The sequence below is a fragment of the Haliotis rubra genome, unplaced genomic scaffold (assembly GCF_003918875.1).
Source record: "Haliotis rubra isolate DU_JTF1 unplaced genomic scaffold, ASM391887v1 Scf78, whole genome shotgun sequence".
NCBI lineage: Eukaryota > Metazoa > Mollusca > Gastropoda > Lepetellida > Haliotidae > Haliotis > Haliotis rubra.
The window spans coordinates 1,573,590-1,592,345 of NW_025767501.1; the positions used below are offsets into that span (position 1 = coordinate 1,573,590).

General features: G+C 40.9%; 1 protein-coding gene across 3 annotated transcripts; it reads left to right on the forward strand.

Annotated features, from left to right (window-relative positions):
* The first annotated feature begins 1,228 nt into the window (after positions 1-1,228).
* Positions 1,229-18,622, forward strand: LOC124260888 (alpha-(1,6)-fucosyltransferase-like). 3 transcript variants are annotated; one of them, XM_046695212.1, is made up of 10 exons: positions 1,229-1,562; positions 2,624-2,863; positions 4,302-4,354; positions 8,115-8,286; positions 10,911-11,025; positions 12,011-12,239; positions 13,575-13,836; positions 15,647-15,823; positions 17,140-17,287; positions 18,296-18,622. In XM_046695212.1, exons 2-10 carry the CDS (start codon positions 2,667-2,669, stop codon positions 18,620-18,622), a joined length of 1,680 nt encoding a protein of 559 aa, XP_046551168.1. In that variant the 5' UTR covers positions 1,229-1,562; positions 2,624-2,666. The 3 variants fall into 3 exon arrangements, with proteins under 3 accessions (XP_046551168.1, XP_046551170.1, XP_046551169.1); XM_046695213.1 differs by lacking the exon at positions 1,229-1,562 and adding an exon at positions 1,869-2,031; XM_046695214.1 differs by lacking the exons at positions 4,302-4,354; positions 8,115-8,286.
* The last annotated feature ends 134 nt before the right edge of the window (positions 18,623-18,756 follow it).

Consider the following 18,756-nt stretch of genomic DNA (forward strand, 5'->3'; position numbering starts at 1 on the left):
CCTGACATCTTGTAAAAGGAGAGCATAGCTTCATTAAGAGAGGTTTCGCAACCGTCCAAAAACAATTCAGTCTGCATATTGACCAATAACATGTTCTATGTCGCTTAACACAATTTCTTTCTATTCTGTGGTTGTCTCTGATCATTATTCCTAGTATATTTCCTACCAATAAAAATACATATGGAGAGATGGGATCACCCTGTCTACAACCCCTTTCGTTGTCGAAAATGTTAGAGCATCTCGCAACCGAACAGGGATCCAAGCTTTACAGGTATTGCACGTTGAAATGAAGTAAGACAGTTGCCAGGTAGTCTGTTCTACAGACCCAGAAACCACTATACTCAAGTCTAGATGGACCACAGTTTCAGGCTGAAAATGAAGAAAGTCTCTGGGCTCCTTTTAATTATTTTGTATGAAGATAATTTTGGAACATTTTTTGAAATGATATATGTTTATTTGAAAGACTAGATCCGAGTCTAGTTGCCAATCAGCAGCTTGATTTTTTGCATTTCTACAACTTGTCATCATTAAAGTTTGAGTTAAACTTTCTTAACCGAATATAACACAAAGAAAGAAACATCGTAATTTACGCACAAGTACACGTTTGATGCACTTAATATATACTTTAATATCAGATGAAGGAAGCCAGTGATACAACCGCTAGGGCGGAGAGTTGTTTACTATGGCAAAAACAAACGGCACTGAAGAAACGCATGCAGCTGTTGAAGCGCAATCAATATGTATCGTCCGATAGGTCCATTTTATGTTTCGTGTCGTCCCAGTAGTCACGCTTTAGGATGTAAAGATACACAACATAAGCAGCTATATCAGGCTTTGCAAAGTCATATAGTAGACAAACACATGGTGTGAATAATACTTGACCTCATGTTTGAGAAACTGAAGAACAGAATCCTTATAGAAGTCTTAGTCTCCCAGAAGGGATCGAACCAGGGTCTGAGGATATTCAGCAAAAGAATGGGACAGTCCCACCACGTGTGACCTACGTGGGTTATTGACAAAAAGGACCAATGTCATAAAACGGTATTGATAACCCATGGACGACATGAAATACGAGCAGATTCATATCGATCAAATATACGTGGGTTTCGGTGAATATTTCAAATCAATCTTTCTAAATTAAAACTATTTTTGGAAAGGAAAAACAAGTGAATTATTGGTTTTCGGAATTCTTTTGTCAACATAAGAGAACCCTTTCCTTACCGTAATCCTTTGTAGAAATTACCTGCGTTCAGTAGGGGCAGGTGTTCAGACAGCGGTGTTAAGGGGTAAAGGAAGGAGCATTCGTTTTCAGAGAGGTTGTGGTGGCCTTAACGACATTCGCTCACAGGCGCCCTGTGTGTAAACATACCACTTATCTGCGTGGTAAATGTGTTCAGTCTAGTGTTTTTTCAGATGCCTTGTGCTGGTATTTAGAGCCGAAACAATTATACACATGTACCGCTGCGCTAATAAAGCCAGCAGCAATCAGTGACGTGGCGTCCGATGGAAACGATATTCGAAGACTTTCATAGATGTGAGGTTAACAGAACTGCCGTTAATATGTAAGTATTTACATCTTATCAAACTGACAAGGAAGAATCTGTCAACAGTTCTCAACTGACATATCCCTCTGTATACAGGTGACGAGGTGGTGTCTGTATACAATATATGTACTGTCTATAACTTCAGAAGGTGCCCGAACAATTGGTTGTGTTCACGCCACAGTGAGTGGTATATCATCTTAATGTGGTCAAAGACCTGTGCCGGAATCTCAGATACCCCATCAAATACCAAGCCCGTATATGCAAAGCCTGTTCAAACCGTGTTCAATATACCTCAATATCGACAGGGGGGCACCATATGTTGAGTATTTTCACAACCAATCTGAGCAAAACATGATCTGAACCCCGAGATTCAGCTGCTGACATATGTTGAAGGGATGTGCAAGGTGTGATATGCGATACTGAGTATACTGAAGTAGGCTATAAGTTGAAGCGTGGGATGTGGCCTGCAGATAAAGGACACTGTAAGGTGAGTGATGTTATAGTGTTGTAAAATATCATGTCAGTAAGTACTGAACTATTCTTTGTCAGTGATTACTCGGTATGTCTGTCATGCTAAACAGGCGAACTGAAATGAAACTCTTCAATGATAAATTGATATGCAAATGACGTGTATATCCAGCTTCCCGTAGGAGGCGACTAATTCGTTCCATTTGTATTCATGTCTGAGTGTTTGTATTTGTATATTAGCGTGTAGCAACATTCTGACTATCACTTTATGTAATAACCGAACAGAAACATAATGGTATCTTTAGATTAAATTTGGAGACATATATAGCCAGTATGTCCTGAGATGTATGTCTTATGTGTGACGGAAATGTTTTATAATCAGTTCGAACCCCAGATTAGCTGTGATCGTTACAGGAGCGTCATTACTTTAGCCATGGTATACGTGTTTGAGTTCCACCTGCAACTGACGAGCCGGGACATAACCCGCCCACACACGCACATGTTATAGGATCATTGGCTAAGGGTGAAAGGGACCAAAGCCAATACTAGAGAGGCAGATATACATACATATTTCTGCATAAATATGAAAACAATGATCTATTCCCTTCAAGGAGGCTGTCGTTCCCTTGACCACTGAGCCAGGAAGCCGTCACGATGAAATGCTGGATGCAGATTGCTGTGTTAGTAACATGGACTGTTACTATTTGTATCCTTGTACGTCGAATTCCAGAAGAGGGACAAAGCGCCATGACGCTCATCGATAGCAACTTGGCCAGCAACCTTGTCCAGAAAATCGAGACGGTCTTGTCTGAAAATGAGCATCTAAAAGCCGCCATCTTTGACGAAATAAGGTAAGGCGACAACAGGTAAAGCTCGGCAAGTGGCACAGTGGTCTTAGATTCGCTAATTCGCTGTGTAGGTAGGCTTCCCATGATCACATGGCCCCCATAGATCTCCAGCAACTCAGCTGCAGTTTTATTCTGCACATACCTCGACTCCTGTCTTTCACCATTGCAATGAACCAGCACGGTAACCGTCACTCTGGGCTTTCTTCCACCAAAATGGTTCTCACCGACACATCGTTCAAAACTAACTTTACTTGCAATCGTGTCACAGATTACTTGGTATTTCAATATTTTACTGAGTATGTGTGGGTGAAAGTGTTTTAACTGAGCAATATTCCAGGTAAGAAACCATTGCTTATTATTATGAGTATCAGATTAGAAAAGCTTGGATCTCATGACATCAACCACTGGTTTGTACACGCGAGACAATTACAGACCAGCGTGATGCTGTGGTGACGTACATCACATTCACTACCACACACACACGTGCACACCGTATATACATACACACAAATGTACATTATGCGCACATACACACACCCAGGTACACCCACGGATCCACTACCTCATACTATCACACATATACACACGTGTACATCACACACATACACACACTCGTACACCCATAGCTGGCCTAATTCACATTACTACCACTTACACACACGTGCACACCACACACACCTGCTCATAGGTGTACACCATACACACACCCACTCGTACACTAACAACTCGTCTAATTTACACACACTACCATACATACACGTGCACATATCTCTCTCTCTCTCACACACACACACACACACACACACACACACACACAGAGGTACACCCAGAGCCCGTCTAAATCACATTAATAACCTCACACAGACCTGCACATATGCACACACGCCTAAATCACACTGGCTACCACACACACACGTGTAGACCATACACACATGCATACACCCACACCCATACACAGTACAGTTCGTCTAACCCTCCTCCCCCCCCACACACACACTTCACGGACATGCACAAACACAACATCACAACACTGAACTTCATTGACGATCACACGTGTATGAAATCATTTGTCAAGTTGAGCACTGTCAATAAACTCACAAAGCTACTCGTTTGAACCCATCAGCTCACAAACTGTACACAATTCAGTTATATAACAAGTCTAATTGCAACTAGCATACGGATCGATATATGTAGACCACATATTCAAAGATACATTAGCACACTCATACACACACCCAAGCTTACTACCTTACTTGTATCTAGTTCAGGGTCGATGTTGTAACATGTGTTGATACTATATTAAGGAAGCATGCATCAGACAATATGTCAATACCAGACAACATTACAACTGTCCAACATTTGCGAACTGAACAACACCTGCACAGGGTATCATAATTAGACTGCCTATGACAATATCGATTTGTTTCCTTCCAATCTATAGGGTGTTTTTGGATGCGGCGCCTGGTCAGAAGAGCCCCACGAAAGAGCAACCAGGTGAAGTTGATAAAAGTTTTATTGCTACATATAAAAATATATTAAAAACCCACCAGTACAATAATTTACATTCTTTTAACAATATAATCTATTAAGAAGATATTCCGTACTGACATACAACTATTACAAGGGATGATTGAAATGTCCTGAGCCTCACACAGAAAGAACTGACCAAAACACATTGGAATTATGTGCGTTTCAACACATTAGGGCTCGTAAGAAGGTCACAACACTTCGCGAGGCCTTAGCCTTTCCGGTGACAAACAACTTTTCATACCTTTTCGAATGGTCTCATGGTTTTCAGTTGATAGAAACCGATAATCCTTGAAATAACAAATTTCCGATCTAACATCCCCAAATTAGCCAACTATTACGACTGTCAACAGCTGTAACAGCCAAGCATGGTTGTACACTTGGTCCGGTCTAGTAAAGTCATGTTTGGCGGTCGCGCAATTTGGAACCAGAATTGTTTCTTGAATATACACTTGACACCGGAAATCTGGACCGAAAGTAAGCTGGGACCCGTATCGCATATCGCAAGTTTGTGTGGGCAAAGGGAGCCGGGAACCAGCTTAGTATCGGAAGTAGCGCCTCACGAGACTTACAGGCCCTATTCTCTTACCTTACTGATGCATATTTGAAATGGATGGATGGATTGTATCCCACTTTCGCAGACGTCCTTGTTCTGGCTGTTCAAAATATTCTCCACAGCTGCTATGACGTCATCGTTTGTGTTGAAATGGGTTCCAGTCAGCCATAGCTTTCTTTCTGGTTAGGTACAGACAGATACCTGACGGAGCCAAATGAGGAGAACAAGGTTGGTTCTGGGGAAGTTCAAATCCACACTGTGGATTATAGCCATGGTAAGGATTGACTTGTGCGCTGGTTCTTTATGCTGATAGGAGAGCACACCTTCCTATTTCACTGACTGCTTATTTCATACTGCAATTGCCTGAAACGTGCAGTCTAATATACTCCGTTTAGGTGTTGCGTGACTGAAGGTCGTCCATCGGGATGACACTCTCCGCATCCTTGAGACCATAACCTTTCTCTGCATTCTTTGACGAGATTGATGTCAAATGTTTGGATTGTTCATTGGAATCTGGTGCTGAACCCAGGATTTATCAGTACAGTCACAAATCTCCATGTCTTTGGTAATTTGGATGATTTCCACTGTAACTGAGGCCACAAGCGGTCAATGTTCGTTTGTCCAACATCAGTAGATATCATTTCTTGAATTCCATGTCATCCGTCATATAGGTAGCTATACGGTGTTAGAAATGACTTTCTTACAATACTGAGATATTTTCCACGTATATTTTTCAAATATTTTCTGGAACAACAATAAACAGTAGACGCCGGGGATCTGTTCTGCCCAGGATTCCACCAAAAACTGGAAAGCTTTTCAGCTGTGTGTCAGAAATGTCTATAGATTCCAGGTGTAGTGCTCTGTAACCTCGATTCACTAGGTGGATGTACATAATGCTAACAATCAAAGCAGCACATTATTACCCCGGATAACCCAAGCTGCCTGTGAGGCTAGAAGGTTATAGTCACATGACTTACCCCACCGGGTACCCATTTTCTGCTGGGTGAACAGAGGCAATATTAAACAAACTCACTTACCTAACTCACTTACATGTGACCACATATGCCACATGTGCTTCGTTGTGGGGCAGGACTGAAGTCCTAGAAACTCTCAGGAGTCAAGCTACCAAACACGGTCACCCTTCCCCAGGACTCTACGTGCCCAAAGTTGCTTCACTTCAACTGATTGTGACCTGAGCTCTATGCAGAGGACTACACATCACCACTACTACTGAACATATATGGAATTATCCATGTTTGGAGATGAGGAGTGTTGAGACAAGGCAGGGCCAGAATCCACAAAATGACCTTGGAGCTGCGACGGTGGTAAGCCATGAATTGTGGTCGCTGTGTGGAATGAAATCATGTTAAGGATAACGTTGTTATCAATTAAATAACAATGCGACAGATATGCAAAATATATCAAATATTATTTAACCAAGTTGTATGATTGTTTATGGATATAGAAAAAGATTATTCCATTCAAAACGTTGAATGAATTTCGTGCAAGCACGCCAATTTCTTGCAAATGTGTTTCATCTGCACGTGAACATGGCCGGGATAAAATTCGAAATTTACAATGAAACGTGTCAGTATGCTGCTGTAGATTTCAATGATAAAAACTAGACTAAAACTTTATTGTTTTAGACTCAATGGAACGTTTTTTGGCATGCGGCTTCTGACACGTCAGGACAGGCTACATGCCAGCATGATATGATGGAAGCTGGAACAAGACAGAACATTGTGTCACAAGCTCGTAACGTTTCACAATTAGTAATTATTGCAATATACAGCACATACAAATAACGTTGATGACATGTCGGTCTGGTTGACTACTATCGGACAAGACCGTTTCATCCTAACGCGTTATGAAAACGTTGTTGAAGTAACTCTCAAATGGGAGAGGAGCTTTAAAGGGCTACAGTGAGTGGACAGCCGATTTGTAATCGTCTACATAGGTGGATTGTGCATGCAATGCGTCCACACTTGTTATGACACGATTGGCGGACCGTCACTGTAACTGGACGTTGTTTTTAAGAGCGCCAGCGGTGGACCAATCATCGTTGGGGAAACTTTACGTTTTCAGATGAATCAAGGTTTACTTTGAACTTCCTTCACAGGAGCAGCAGAATGTGGTGTAGACGGAATGAGCGTTCTGATGGCGTTATGTCGGACAGAACGATCGTTTTGGGGGTGGCTCAGTAATGGTGTGGGTTATGATCGCAGAACTGACTGGCTGAACTGGGCGTGTCACTGGGCTGTAACACTGTGACAACACCCTGGAGGCACACGGGGTGCCATCTGCACACCGATATGGGCGTCGTTTTGTTTTGACAACGTAAGAACACACAAGGCTTGTATTGTTACTGAGTACCCACAACAGGAACCACCATACCTTGGCTGGCACTCATCGTCATCGCTGGCACTCATTGTCAGTCATCGAACATGTCTGAGATCTCTGTGGACGGCGCTTACGTCACCGTAAACATCTACCCACCACTACAAACGAACTTAGGAACATAAAATACCAATAGTTGTTACACCATTTTATTGAATATAAATTGTTTTAATTGTACAGCAGTCTAGCAGGAACATATTTTAATAAGCCCAGCGCGTGGATGCAAGTTCTACATGCTCAATAAACCATCGCATAACGTTGGAATATTCTGATTTGTTGGTGTCACTGTACACATACATGTGGCACAATATCATGTATAGCATAGGAACATCTGTATTTCTGATGTATGACATTATATATCATACATTAGTTTAATGCAGTTTAATTCCTGATATAAGCTATTTACTGTACGATATCACTTTCCGCGATGTTTAAATATTATTGAGTTATCGGTTTCAAGTTGATCGTGTTTTACTGCAAATATATCAGAAAACCGACCAATTATAAGATGTAAGTAAATTGATATCAACGTGGCATTTTACCAAAATTGTAGAAAACTTCCCATGCCTCTGAATCGATATCAAACATTCACAGACTATAATATTACATTACCTGTGTATCTAGGTGCAGTGGGTAAAGCGCCGAAAACCGGGTTTGATTCCCCATATGGATACATTATGTGATACGCATTCTGATACTTTTATCCTTACCAAATATTTCTGGAATATTGGTAAAGACCGAAGTGAACCTCCACGGACTTACTGTCTCTACCAGATGATGACCTTCTGTGGGGCGGGGAAAAAGAGGCCAGACGAGCCGTTTATTTACTGGACAATTTCTGGTTCTATTTGAGAGATAAACTCGAACTGCTGCATAACATCACAAGCCGGAGACAACTAAAACAGAGGGTCGACCACATGCGAAAAACTGCTGACCAGTATCATTGGTAAGTATTCATTACACGTGTATGAGATGAATATTGATGGCATGCAAAAGACGATAAAGGGTTATTTCTTGCCACAAAAGACGATAAAGGGTTATTTCTTGCCACAAAATACTGAAAAGACGCTTGCCACAATAAGTTGCTAACTGGAAACATACTTGTTCTGCTCCTTCTCTCGGAGCAAAGGATATCCACCCAGCAACAGCACTACATTCAACGTCCCAACAGAAGCAGTCTGTCTTCCACTAGTACTTTCACAAACATTGTACATTACAGAAAAAAGGGTTCTTGACAGCTCCGATACACACAATAGACATAGCTAATATACAGACAATAGGAACCTTGGCAGCTCCCATACAGACAATAGGAACCTTGGCAGCTCCTACACACAATAGACATAGCTAATATACAGGCAATAGGAACCTTGGCAGCTCCATACAGACAATAGACATAGCTAATATACAGGCAATAGGAACCTTGGCAGCTCCCATACAGACAATAGGAACCTTGGCAGCTCCATACACACAATAGACATAGCTAATATACAGGCAATAGGAACCTTGGCAGCTCCCATACAGACAATAGGAACCTTGGCAGCTCCTAAACACAATAGACATAGCTAATATACAGGCAATAGGAACCTTGGCAGCTCCCATACAGACAATAGGAACCTTGGCAGCTCCTAAACACAATAGACATAGCTAATATACAGGCAATAGGAACCTTGGCAGCTCCCATACAGACAATAGGAACCTTGGCAGCTCCATACACACAATAGACATAGCTAATATACAGGCAATAGGAACCTTGGCAGCTCCCATACAGACAATAGGAACCTTGGCAGCTCCTACACACAATAGACATAGCTCATATATACAGGCAATAGGAACCTTGGCAGCTCCCAACAGACAATAGGAACCTTGGCAGCTCCATACACACAATAGACATAGCTAATATACAGGCAATAGGAACCTTGGCAGCTCCCATACAGACAATAGGGAACCTTGGCAGCTCCATACACACAATAGACATAGCTAATATACAGGCAATAGGAACCTTGGCAGCTCCCATACAGACAATAGGAACCTTGGCAGCTCCTAAACACAATAGACATAGCTAATATACAGGCAATAGGAACCTTGGCAGCTCCCAGACATACAGACAATAGGAACCTTGGCAGCTAATATAGACAGGCAATATACAGGCAACCTTGGCAGCTCCCATACAGACAATAGGAACCTTGGCAGCTCCTAAACACAATAGACATAGCTAATATACAGACAATAGGAACCTTGGCAGCTCCCATACAGACAATAGGAACCTTGGCAGCTCCATACACACAATAGACATAGCTAATATACAGGCAATAGGAACCTTGGCAGCTCCCATACAGACAATAGGAACCTTGGCAGCTCCATACACACAATAGACATATAGCATAGCTAATATACAGGCAATAGGAACCTTGGCAGCTCCCATACAGACAATAGGAACCTTGGCAGCTCCATACACACAATAGACATAGCTAATATACAGGCAATAGGAACCTTGGCAGCTCCCATACAGACAATAGGAACCTTGGCAGCTCCTAACACAATAGACATAGCTAATATACAGGCAATAGGAACCTTGGCAGCTCCCATACAGACAATAGAACCTTGGCAGCTCCTAAACACAATAGACATAGCTAATATACAGGCAATAGGAACCTTGGCAGCTCCCATACAGACAATAGGAACCTTGGCAGCTCCATAAACACAATAGACATAGCTAATATACAGACAATAGGAACCTTGGCAGCTCCCATACAGACAATAGGAACCTTGGCAGCTCCTATACACAATACACACAAGCTAATAGACATAGCTAATATACAGGCAATAGGAACCCTACAGCAGCTCCCATACAGACAATAGGAACCTTGGCAGCTCCCATACAACACAACCTAGACATACACTAATATACAGGCAATAGGAACCTTGGCAGCTCCATACACACAATAGACATAGACATAGCTAATATACAGGCAATAGGAACCTTGGCAGCTCCATACACACAATAGACTTATACAGCAATAGGAACCTTGGCAGCTCCCATATAATAATATACAGGCAATAGGAACCTTGGCAGCTCCCATACAGACAATAGGAACCTTGGCAGCTCCATACACACAATAGACATAGCTAATATACAGGCAATAGGAACCTTGGCAGCTCCCATACAGACAATAGGAACCTTGGCAGCTCCTACACACAATAGACATAGCTAATATACAGGCAATAGGAACCTTGGCAGCTCCCATACAGACAATAGGAACCTTGGCAGCTGCTACACACAATAGACATAGCTAATATACAGACAATAGGAACCTTGGCAGCTCCTACACTGATTATACGAGATGCGAAATATAGGAACCATGTAATATGTATAACATTTTACTTTTTACTGAAATGTAACTAATATTCAATTTCAAAGTACATATTTGTCCATCTGAAGACAAGCTTAAGAATTACAAGAACGTCTCCTAGTCGTAATTAATCATGTCTCCTAGTCGTCATTATGTACATTTTCCAACAGATTTCTATTCAAATTAGAAAATGGCTTTCTTTAAAATATATGTTTCAAAGGAGGATCAAGCACAAACTGGATAAAATACAGGATGGTGACGGCAGAGACAAGAGAAAGTGGGCCATCATGAATGAACTGGGTCAGAAAGTCCAGAGACGTTTTGCCTATATACAGGTATATAGCACAGTGATGTGTGTGTTAACAAATACGCATCCGATGTAGTATAAGTCAGTTGAGGGCAGAGTGGATAACATGGACTTTGACGGCAAGGGACTCTGGCGTTAGTTTCACTAAGCCATATACAGGTCTACCTTTGCTTTTAATGAGGATTTGACAGACATTATTTGACCGTCATCAATAACCACATGCTTATTATGTAGCCGGAATCCAAGGAGGATTATGATTATATACATGATTCATGCAACCGATCCAAACACCTCGTTGAGGTAGTAACAATGGGGTAATACACCGACAGTTCACTTACGGGTGGGTGAATGAGTATGGTTTTACGCCGCTTTTGGCAATATTCCAGCAACATCACGGCAGGGAACACCAGAAATTGGCTTCACGCATTGCACCCATGTGGGGAATCGAACCCGGGTCTTCGGCGTGATGAACGAACGCTTTAACCACTAGGCTACTCCACCACCCCTTTACGGTTGGGCGATGTATGAGGCTGGAATGTTTAATGGAGATGTGTTTACGAGATTTCATGAAATCTATTATTTCATTCTCGTGTCTTGCGCTTTGTCGTTAACTCATCATGGAATTACATACTCACTGTTCATGTTATGGACTAGATTATGTTGAAAATGAATTTCACTTTTCATTGGTATGTACAGGATTTACTGATTTACAGAAAATGTGTATTAAATGTAACTATACTGTAAATCCATCCCAGGAACCTTTAACTAATTTAATGAATTCAAATTGTCAATCAACTATTTTAAATCTTGATAAATATATATATTTTGCTTTAACTACATAGTACACTACATAAATAATTGTAACAGTTGTAAAAGGTTGTATTTATTAAAGTGCTTTGTACATTTATATCAGTATGCATGTCTTCAATTTTGGGACAAGTGTTTATATGATGCTTTTGTAAAACATGTGTTTGCTTATTTTATAATTGTATTGTCCTATTGTCCTTCCACAGAATCCCAGGAACTGCCGTACAGCCCGGAAGTACATTTGCTCCCCTAAGTCGTGCGGGTATGGATGCCAGCTGCACCACATGGCGTACTGTCTCATCATGGCATACGCCTCCAACAGGACGCTCGTTGTGAATCTTGAGAAGAACACACAGTCCTGGACGCCATTCTTTAAACCTCTCAGCGAAACTTGTTTAAAGTCATATGACGAAAACCATGTGGTCCAATGGAATGGTAAGCAAATCCTGCTTTAGTCTCCATTCGGAATAAGATGTAGGCCTTCTATAAATGTGAAAAATCTGTAATCATATCATATACCGTTGCGTATAAACCACAAACATGCCCATGCACAATCTAGTTTATCGTACCTCACATAAATGTCGTTTTCTGATTGGCTGAGCGTTCTTCTGTTATTTTCAATGTACCCTGCTTACAAGCGAGTAACATTTTCTGTTACCCGCTGGGAATGCGAGCTGTGGGAATTCACTTGGTACTTCTTGTTAGTAATTCTTTACCTCGAATAACTGAGTAGCATAGGATGGACGGAAATTGCCGATGTTTTGATAATGCAAATCGATGGAAGGGAGATAACTCTAATTTTGTTTTTCTTGTCTGTCGTCGGTATTGGCCAATTACCTAACTCTTGTACTCCTTATTATGATCGGATACCCGTGCATCAAACAGTTCAAAATGAACATTGCGGTGTTCGGTAAGATACATACGTTGTTCACTGGTAGCTCGGGGCCCATAAACAAACATAGAGGGTACATCAACCCATGTCCCCCCTCGTGACCAGCATACAACTTTTAATACCATATGTGAATATAAATGTGATGTAAAATGAACGATCGTGTATAGCTGGTTGGTTCTAACATATTTGACAGACAGACAGACAGACAGACAGATTTATTCAGTATAAGAAATATAGATAAGATATATAGAAATATATTATTTCTAACATATTTGATGTCATATTGTCCCCTATGTGGTCGGGTTAGGTAGAGTCCTGTGGCCAATATACATTTCGCTCGTTGACCGAAAGGACCTGATAAGCCTCTTCAGCGTGTGCTGTCGTATTCATGGTGGCAGTGTCCTCAATATCATTCTAGCCCGTCATATTCTGCTTATGTGTGTGGGTATCCGACTGGAGAAATGTGAAAATGTTTTTTTAAGAAAAAACTTAAGTTCTATCACCGAAACATTGGCATCGATCGTCGATTCATAACTTTAAATATACATGGAATCTATTTCTCTCTGTGGTTCAACACGCAGCCTACAACCGACTGTACTAAATTCGGGCCATGAGTGTGGGACGCATGTATTCCGTAAATATCTTTCTTTTGTCGATATTGACTTGGTGTCAATGATTGATTAATTCAAATCAAATTTCATGTGTGATTTCTCTGAATATGTTTAAGTGAGTGAGTGAGTGAGTGAGTGAGTGGGTGAACCTGAAACTGATGACGAGCTGTATGACTGATCACCTTCAATCACATTATGAACCAGATTTGAGGGTACACTGGCCGTTGATTCACGTCTTCCATGTTGATATATACATTCTTTTATTAGAGTTAAACGACATTTCTCAGGAGGGAGGCCCGGACCATATGGAAATCTTGCTGCCTGTCCTTGACAACATAGGTTTTCATCCGGATTATCTCCCCCTAGCCATCCCAGCAGACCTTGCACCGACATTACAACGTTTCCATGGGAATCCAATTGTTTGGTGGATAGGTCAAGTTGCAAAGTATTTGACAAGATTCAATGCCGATACCGAGCGTGATCTTGAAGAATATGAGAAGAAAATCAAGTTTAGAGGACCAATAGTTGGGTATAACGGGTTTTTAACTTTTTATTTTGGTTTTCACTTGTGAGTGTAAGAACTGAATCTGCTGTAGGTTAAATGTTTCGCCAAACACTGGATTTTCGTGGAATGTGGTTGCCATGTTTTAACATTCGATTGAGCACAATATATTGTAGCATAATATTACACAGGGAACAATCATACAATTACTAATTGAAATAATGTGGTGTTGACACGAGTGGGTGAGTGAATGAGGCCTTCGCAGGTGTTGAAACGAGACGCTTCGGAACATTCTGCTCATTCAGGAAACAACCTGAAGCCTGGCTGTGGTTAATGTATCCCCACCTCTCTTCATCAGTGTACATCAACTGTTAACTGTATGAAACAACCTGAAGCCTGGATGTGGTTAATGTATCTCCACCTCTCTTCATCAGTGTACATCAACTGTTGACTGTATGAAACAACCTGAAGCCTGGATGTGGTTAATGTATCTCCACCTCTCTTCATCAGTGTACATCAACTGTTGACTGTATGAAACAACCTGAAGCCTGGATGTGGTTAATGTATCCCTACCTCTCTTCATCAGTGTACATCAACTGTTGACTGTATGAAACAACCTGAAGCCTGGCTGTGGTTAATGTATCCCCACCTCTCTTCATCAGTGTACATCAACTGTTAACTGTATGAAACAACCTGAAGCCTGGATGTGGTTAATGTATCCCTACCTCTCTTCATCAGTGTACATCAATTGTTAACTGTATGAAACAACCTGAAGCCTGGATGTGGTTAATGTATCCCTACCTCTCTTCATCAGTGTACATCAACTGTTAACTGTATGAAACAACCTGAAGCCTGGCTGTGGTTAATGTATCCCCACCTCTCTTCATCAGTGTACATCAACTGTTAACTGTATGAAACAACCTGAAGCCTGGATGTGGTTAATGTATCCCCACCTCTCTTCATCAGTGTACATCAACTGTTAACTGTATGAAACAACCTGAAGCCTGGCTGTGGTTAATGTATCTCCACCTCTCTTCATCAGTGTACATCAACTGTTAACTGTATGAAACAACCTGAAGCCTGGATGTGGTTAATGTATCTCCACCTCTCTTCATCAGTGTACATCAACTGTTAACTGTATGAAACAACCTGAAGCCTGGCTGTGGTTAATGTATCTCCACCTCTCTTCATCAGTGTACATCAACTGTTAACTGTATGAAACAACCTGAAGCCTGGATGTGGTTAATGTATCCCTACCTTTCTTCATCAGTGTACATCAACTGTTAACTGTATGACTGTATCAGTCTTCCGACCATCCCGGTACAAGATGAGAGTTGTGGGATCTCAACTCCTATTGGCTAAAAAAAATAAATCCTTTTTAAATAGCTGTTTCGTAAAACCGGGTGTTCTCTGTATTGTCTGTTCCTGACTCGATTATTTACATAATTCTGAGTGTAGTATGAACAACAAACAAGCGAAACATTTACGCAGCTTTTTGTTTTCGATATGAAATCGATATTCACGGTTCATTGAGGGAGAAATGAAGCATTCATATCTGGTGTAATGACATAAAACAACTGATGTTCAAGGAGAAAAGAAGGGGATGAGGATGTCAGACTTAAGTACCATGAGGGCAGAACTGTGAACTTGCCGATACTAGTATGAAATGTGGTACACAGTACTACGGCATTACTGCTATAATGAAAGATAGGTCTTGAGTGGATAATTCTATTTCCAAAGCTATTAAAATCAGAAATAGTGCGACAAATCCATGATCATATCTGTGAGCCCCACTCTCGCATTTGTTGGTGTCTGACTATTCTTGGTTTAACCCTAGGGTTCACGTTCGTCGTACAGATAAGCTTACCCAGGAAGCAGCTCTCCATTATCTTGATGAATACATGGTGTACGTCGAAGACTACTTCAACGGCCTTGACATTCAAACCGGGTCAAAAGTGGAAAGAAAGGTGTACTTAGCAACGGATGAACCTACAGTTATCAAAGAAAGTAAAAAGTAGGCACATATTTATTTTTCTTTGCTTGATGTACTGTACAAATCTTCATTTATTATACCAATGTCATATGTCATGAAACTTCAAATGATTAAATATCCAAGAAGTGCATCCACACGATCAAGATGTCATGTCGCGGCTATAGGTGACCTCCACGCCGATGTTGATTTTCTGGTTACACCAAATTTTGTACATGAAGCACTGACAATAAACCACTGACTGGGGACAGCCTAAATATTTCTAGAAGGCCAGCGCATCCACAATGGCCGCTTTTTCAATAAACAAACTCACGTGTCCTGAGACTGCATTAAAGGCACAAAGCCACACATTTTCGACAATATTTTGGCCTATAATATATATATTGGGGCATATGCACTCACTTCAGCTTCCTATTAATGCAATAAAAGACTTATTATCCCTTACGACTTGCCTGAAATCGATAATTGAAACGTCGAGGCGAACAGCTTCCAAACTGCTCCGTACATCGAAAACTCGCACGCGTTGTTGTAGGTGTTTGCCGAACTGGTTGCAATCACAAGTTGTGCCACTTAGCATAACACTACTGCCACAGGCTAATTTGCATATCACGTGACCGGACTTTTCTCTTGTTCTCTGCGACAGTAACATTTATGACAGTACATATTTAGATATCAAACTGGTTGCATCGTTTGCTCTCTGTTGGCTTCGATGACAGCACCTGGAGCCTTACAACCTATGTAAACAGAGGATCGCTACGCAAATCGAAATAGTGTTGCATGTTCTAGGATATTTTCTCAGTGAAACTAATCATTCTATCAAAGATGTTTAATTAGATGTGAAGACTCGTCAAAAATGCTTGCCGCATGGAACTCTGGATAGGAGATTGAAGTTGTGCAAAGGATATTCGTAAAGAGCGCTCCAAGGGACATAACTCTATGGGATTCGCATGACATAATGTTCGGCCGGTAGAGGGAATGAGAGTCGATTTAATGCAACAATGCAGTAATTCATTAATTACTTTTTAATTTAATATTGTATTGTAATTACATATTTTTTTTAAAATAAATCATATGGTAGCTTCCCTGAGTGTTGATAGTTAGTATTTTTGAGAGAAATACATTATTTATTTTTAGAGAAGTGTGGTGTGATATAGTGCCTTTAATCACATACACATGGGTACAATAATTTGTAGTAATTGGCATTCCAGGGTCTACTGTATCGTGTATGTATCTTTCTAAAAGCCAGTGTACAAGAACAAGTATTTGGGTTGTCCAGATTTCCTGGCCTGTTTTCGTGCACCGTCATACATTCATTACGTACGGATTTCCATGTGTTCCAGGTACAAGGACTACACTTTCATCTACAATATAGACATCATCAGGACAGCTGAACGCGTCACTGGGTCCTCGGCAGTAATGATGGGAATCGTATATGACATACATTTCCTTTCCAAAACGGACTTTCTTGTGTGTACATTCTCCTCACAGGTAGGTGATGCTCGTTTTGTTGCTTGCCTTTTCGTTTCTTGTTTAATACCACCCTCCGCATTAATATACCAGTGTATGAAATAAGCCAAAACTCCAGCCGGACATTAGGGCTGGTAACTTCAAAATGTTACCAGCCCAAAATGGATTTAACCAATCAAAATATGGTGACTTTACTGAGTGGAACATCTTAATTTTTTACCAGACCATCGGGCTGGCTAGCTGTAAATTTAGACCGTCCGTCAGTAATCTAGACCGACTCGGGCGGTCGGACGGGCCTTATTTCATACACTGAATGGCATTATACAAGCGATATGACATGTGGCATGTAAATCTTCTTGGAATAGGAACCCAGAATCTTGCCTGAAATGTCGCATGGTCACACGGACAGGTATTAATTAGAAATTTACCGTAAAGTTCAAGGTCACGGTCATATTTTTCATCCGTCATCCGTCAAAAATCAAATGTCAGTATATCAATGAAATAAAGGTTGTTCTGAAAATATACTGATACAATTATTTACACATAACCATTGGTGGGAAAATGCCTGTACGTTTATAACCGGCATTTCTCTATGTATGACAAATCATTATCATAATCCGATTTATTGGTCGAGTGATACTGACAGTATCAAAATGTGTTTATAAATATTCCTTAATATATTAATATATTCAATAAATTAATTAAATAATAAAATTAAACCATACTATATCCTGTACATTATGAAACCAGATCAGCGTGTTATGTTTGGCGCCCCTCTGCTAAAGTTCGGGGCCGAGTGGTTTAAGCTTTCCCTAGCAACACCATCTCTGGTTCGATTCTCAACATCACTACACTGAGTTAAGCCCATTGATGGTGTTCCCAATGTGATAATGCTGGAATATGTCTATAAGAGGTGTAGCCCTTCTCATGCACAGAACAACAAAATATTTCCAGCATTCAATGGATACAGATAATATTCAATATCATGTGAATCATTATTAGTAATCTCAAGTCGTGTTCATGTTTCAGGTATGTCGCACAGCGTATGAATTAATGCAGACTAAACATGTCGATGCTTCGTCCAATTTTCGATCACTTGATGATGTTTATTATTATGGAGGTCAAGGTCCGCACAGAATGACCGCAGTGGAAGACCACGAAGCGTTGAGTAAAGAGGAATTAAATGTAGTGAAGGGTTCTGATGTGTATATCGCCGGCAACACCTGGACCGGCGACGTGGTGGTGAGGAACCACGGTGAAACGAGAAATGCTCTTGTCCCAGCTTACAAGGTGGAGGACATAGTGGAGACTGCCCAGTGTCCTCTTTATGAAGAGGTTGATTTGGTCGGTTCATAATGGAAAGGTTACGGTCAAAATGGAAAACAAACGTTCTTCAAAACTATGTATCTACGCAAATGTATGTGATTGTTTGCTTCATGGAAGTATGGAAAATATGGATTTGTGGTAATATGTTCTGTGAAACTGACCGC

Coding starts and splice junctions, on each gene's coding strand:
- LOC124260888 (XM_046695212.1), top strand. CDS start 2,667: ATGAAATGCTGGATGCAGATTGCTGTGTTAGTAACATGGACTGTTACT. Junction 4,355..8,114: donor CCCCACGAAAGAGCAACCAG/GTGAAGTTGATA, acceptor TGTCTCTACCAG/ATGATGACCTTCTGTGGGGC. Junction 11,026..12,010: donor GACGTTTTGCCTATATACAG/GTATATAGCACA, acceptor GTCCTTCCACAG/AATCCCAGGAACTGCCGTAC.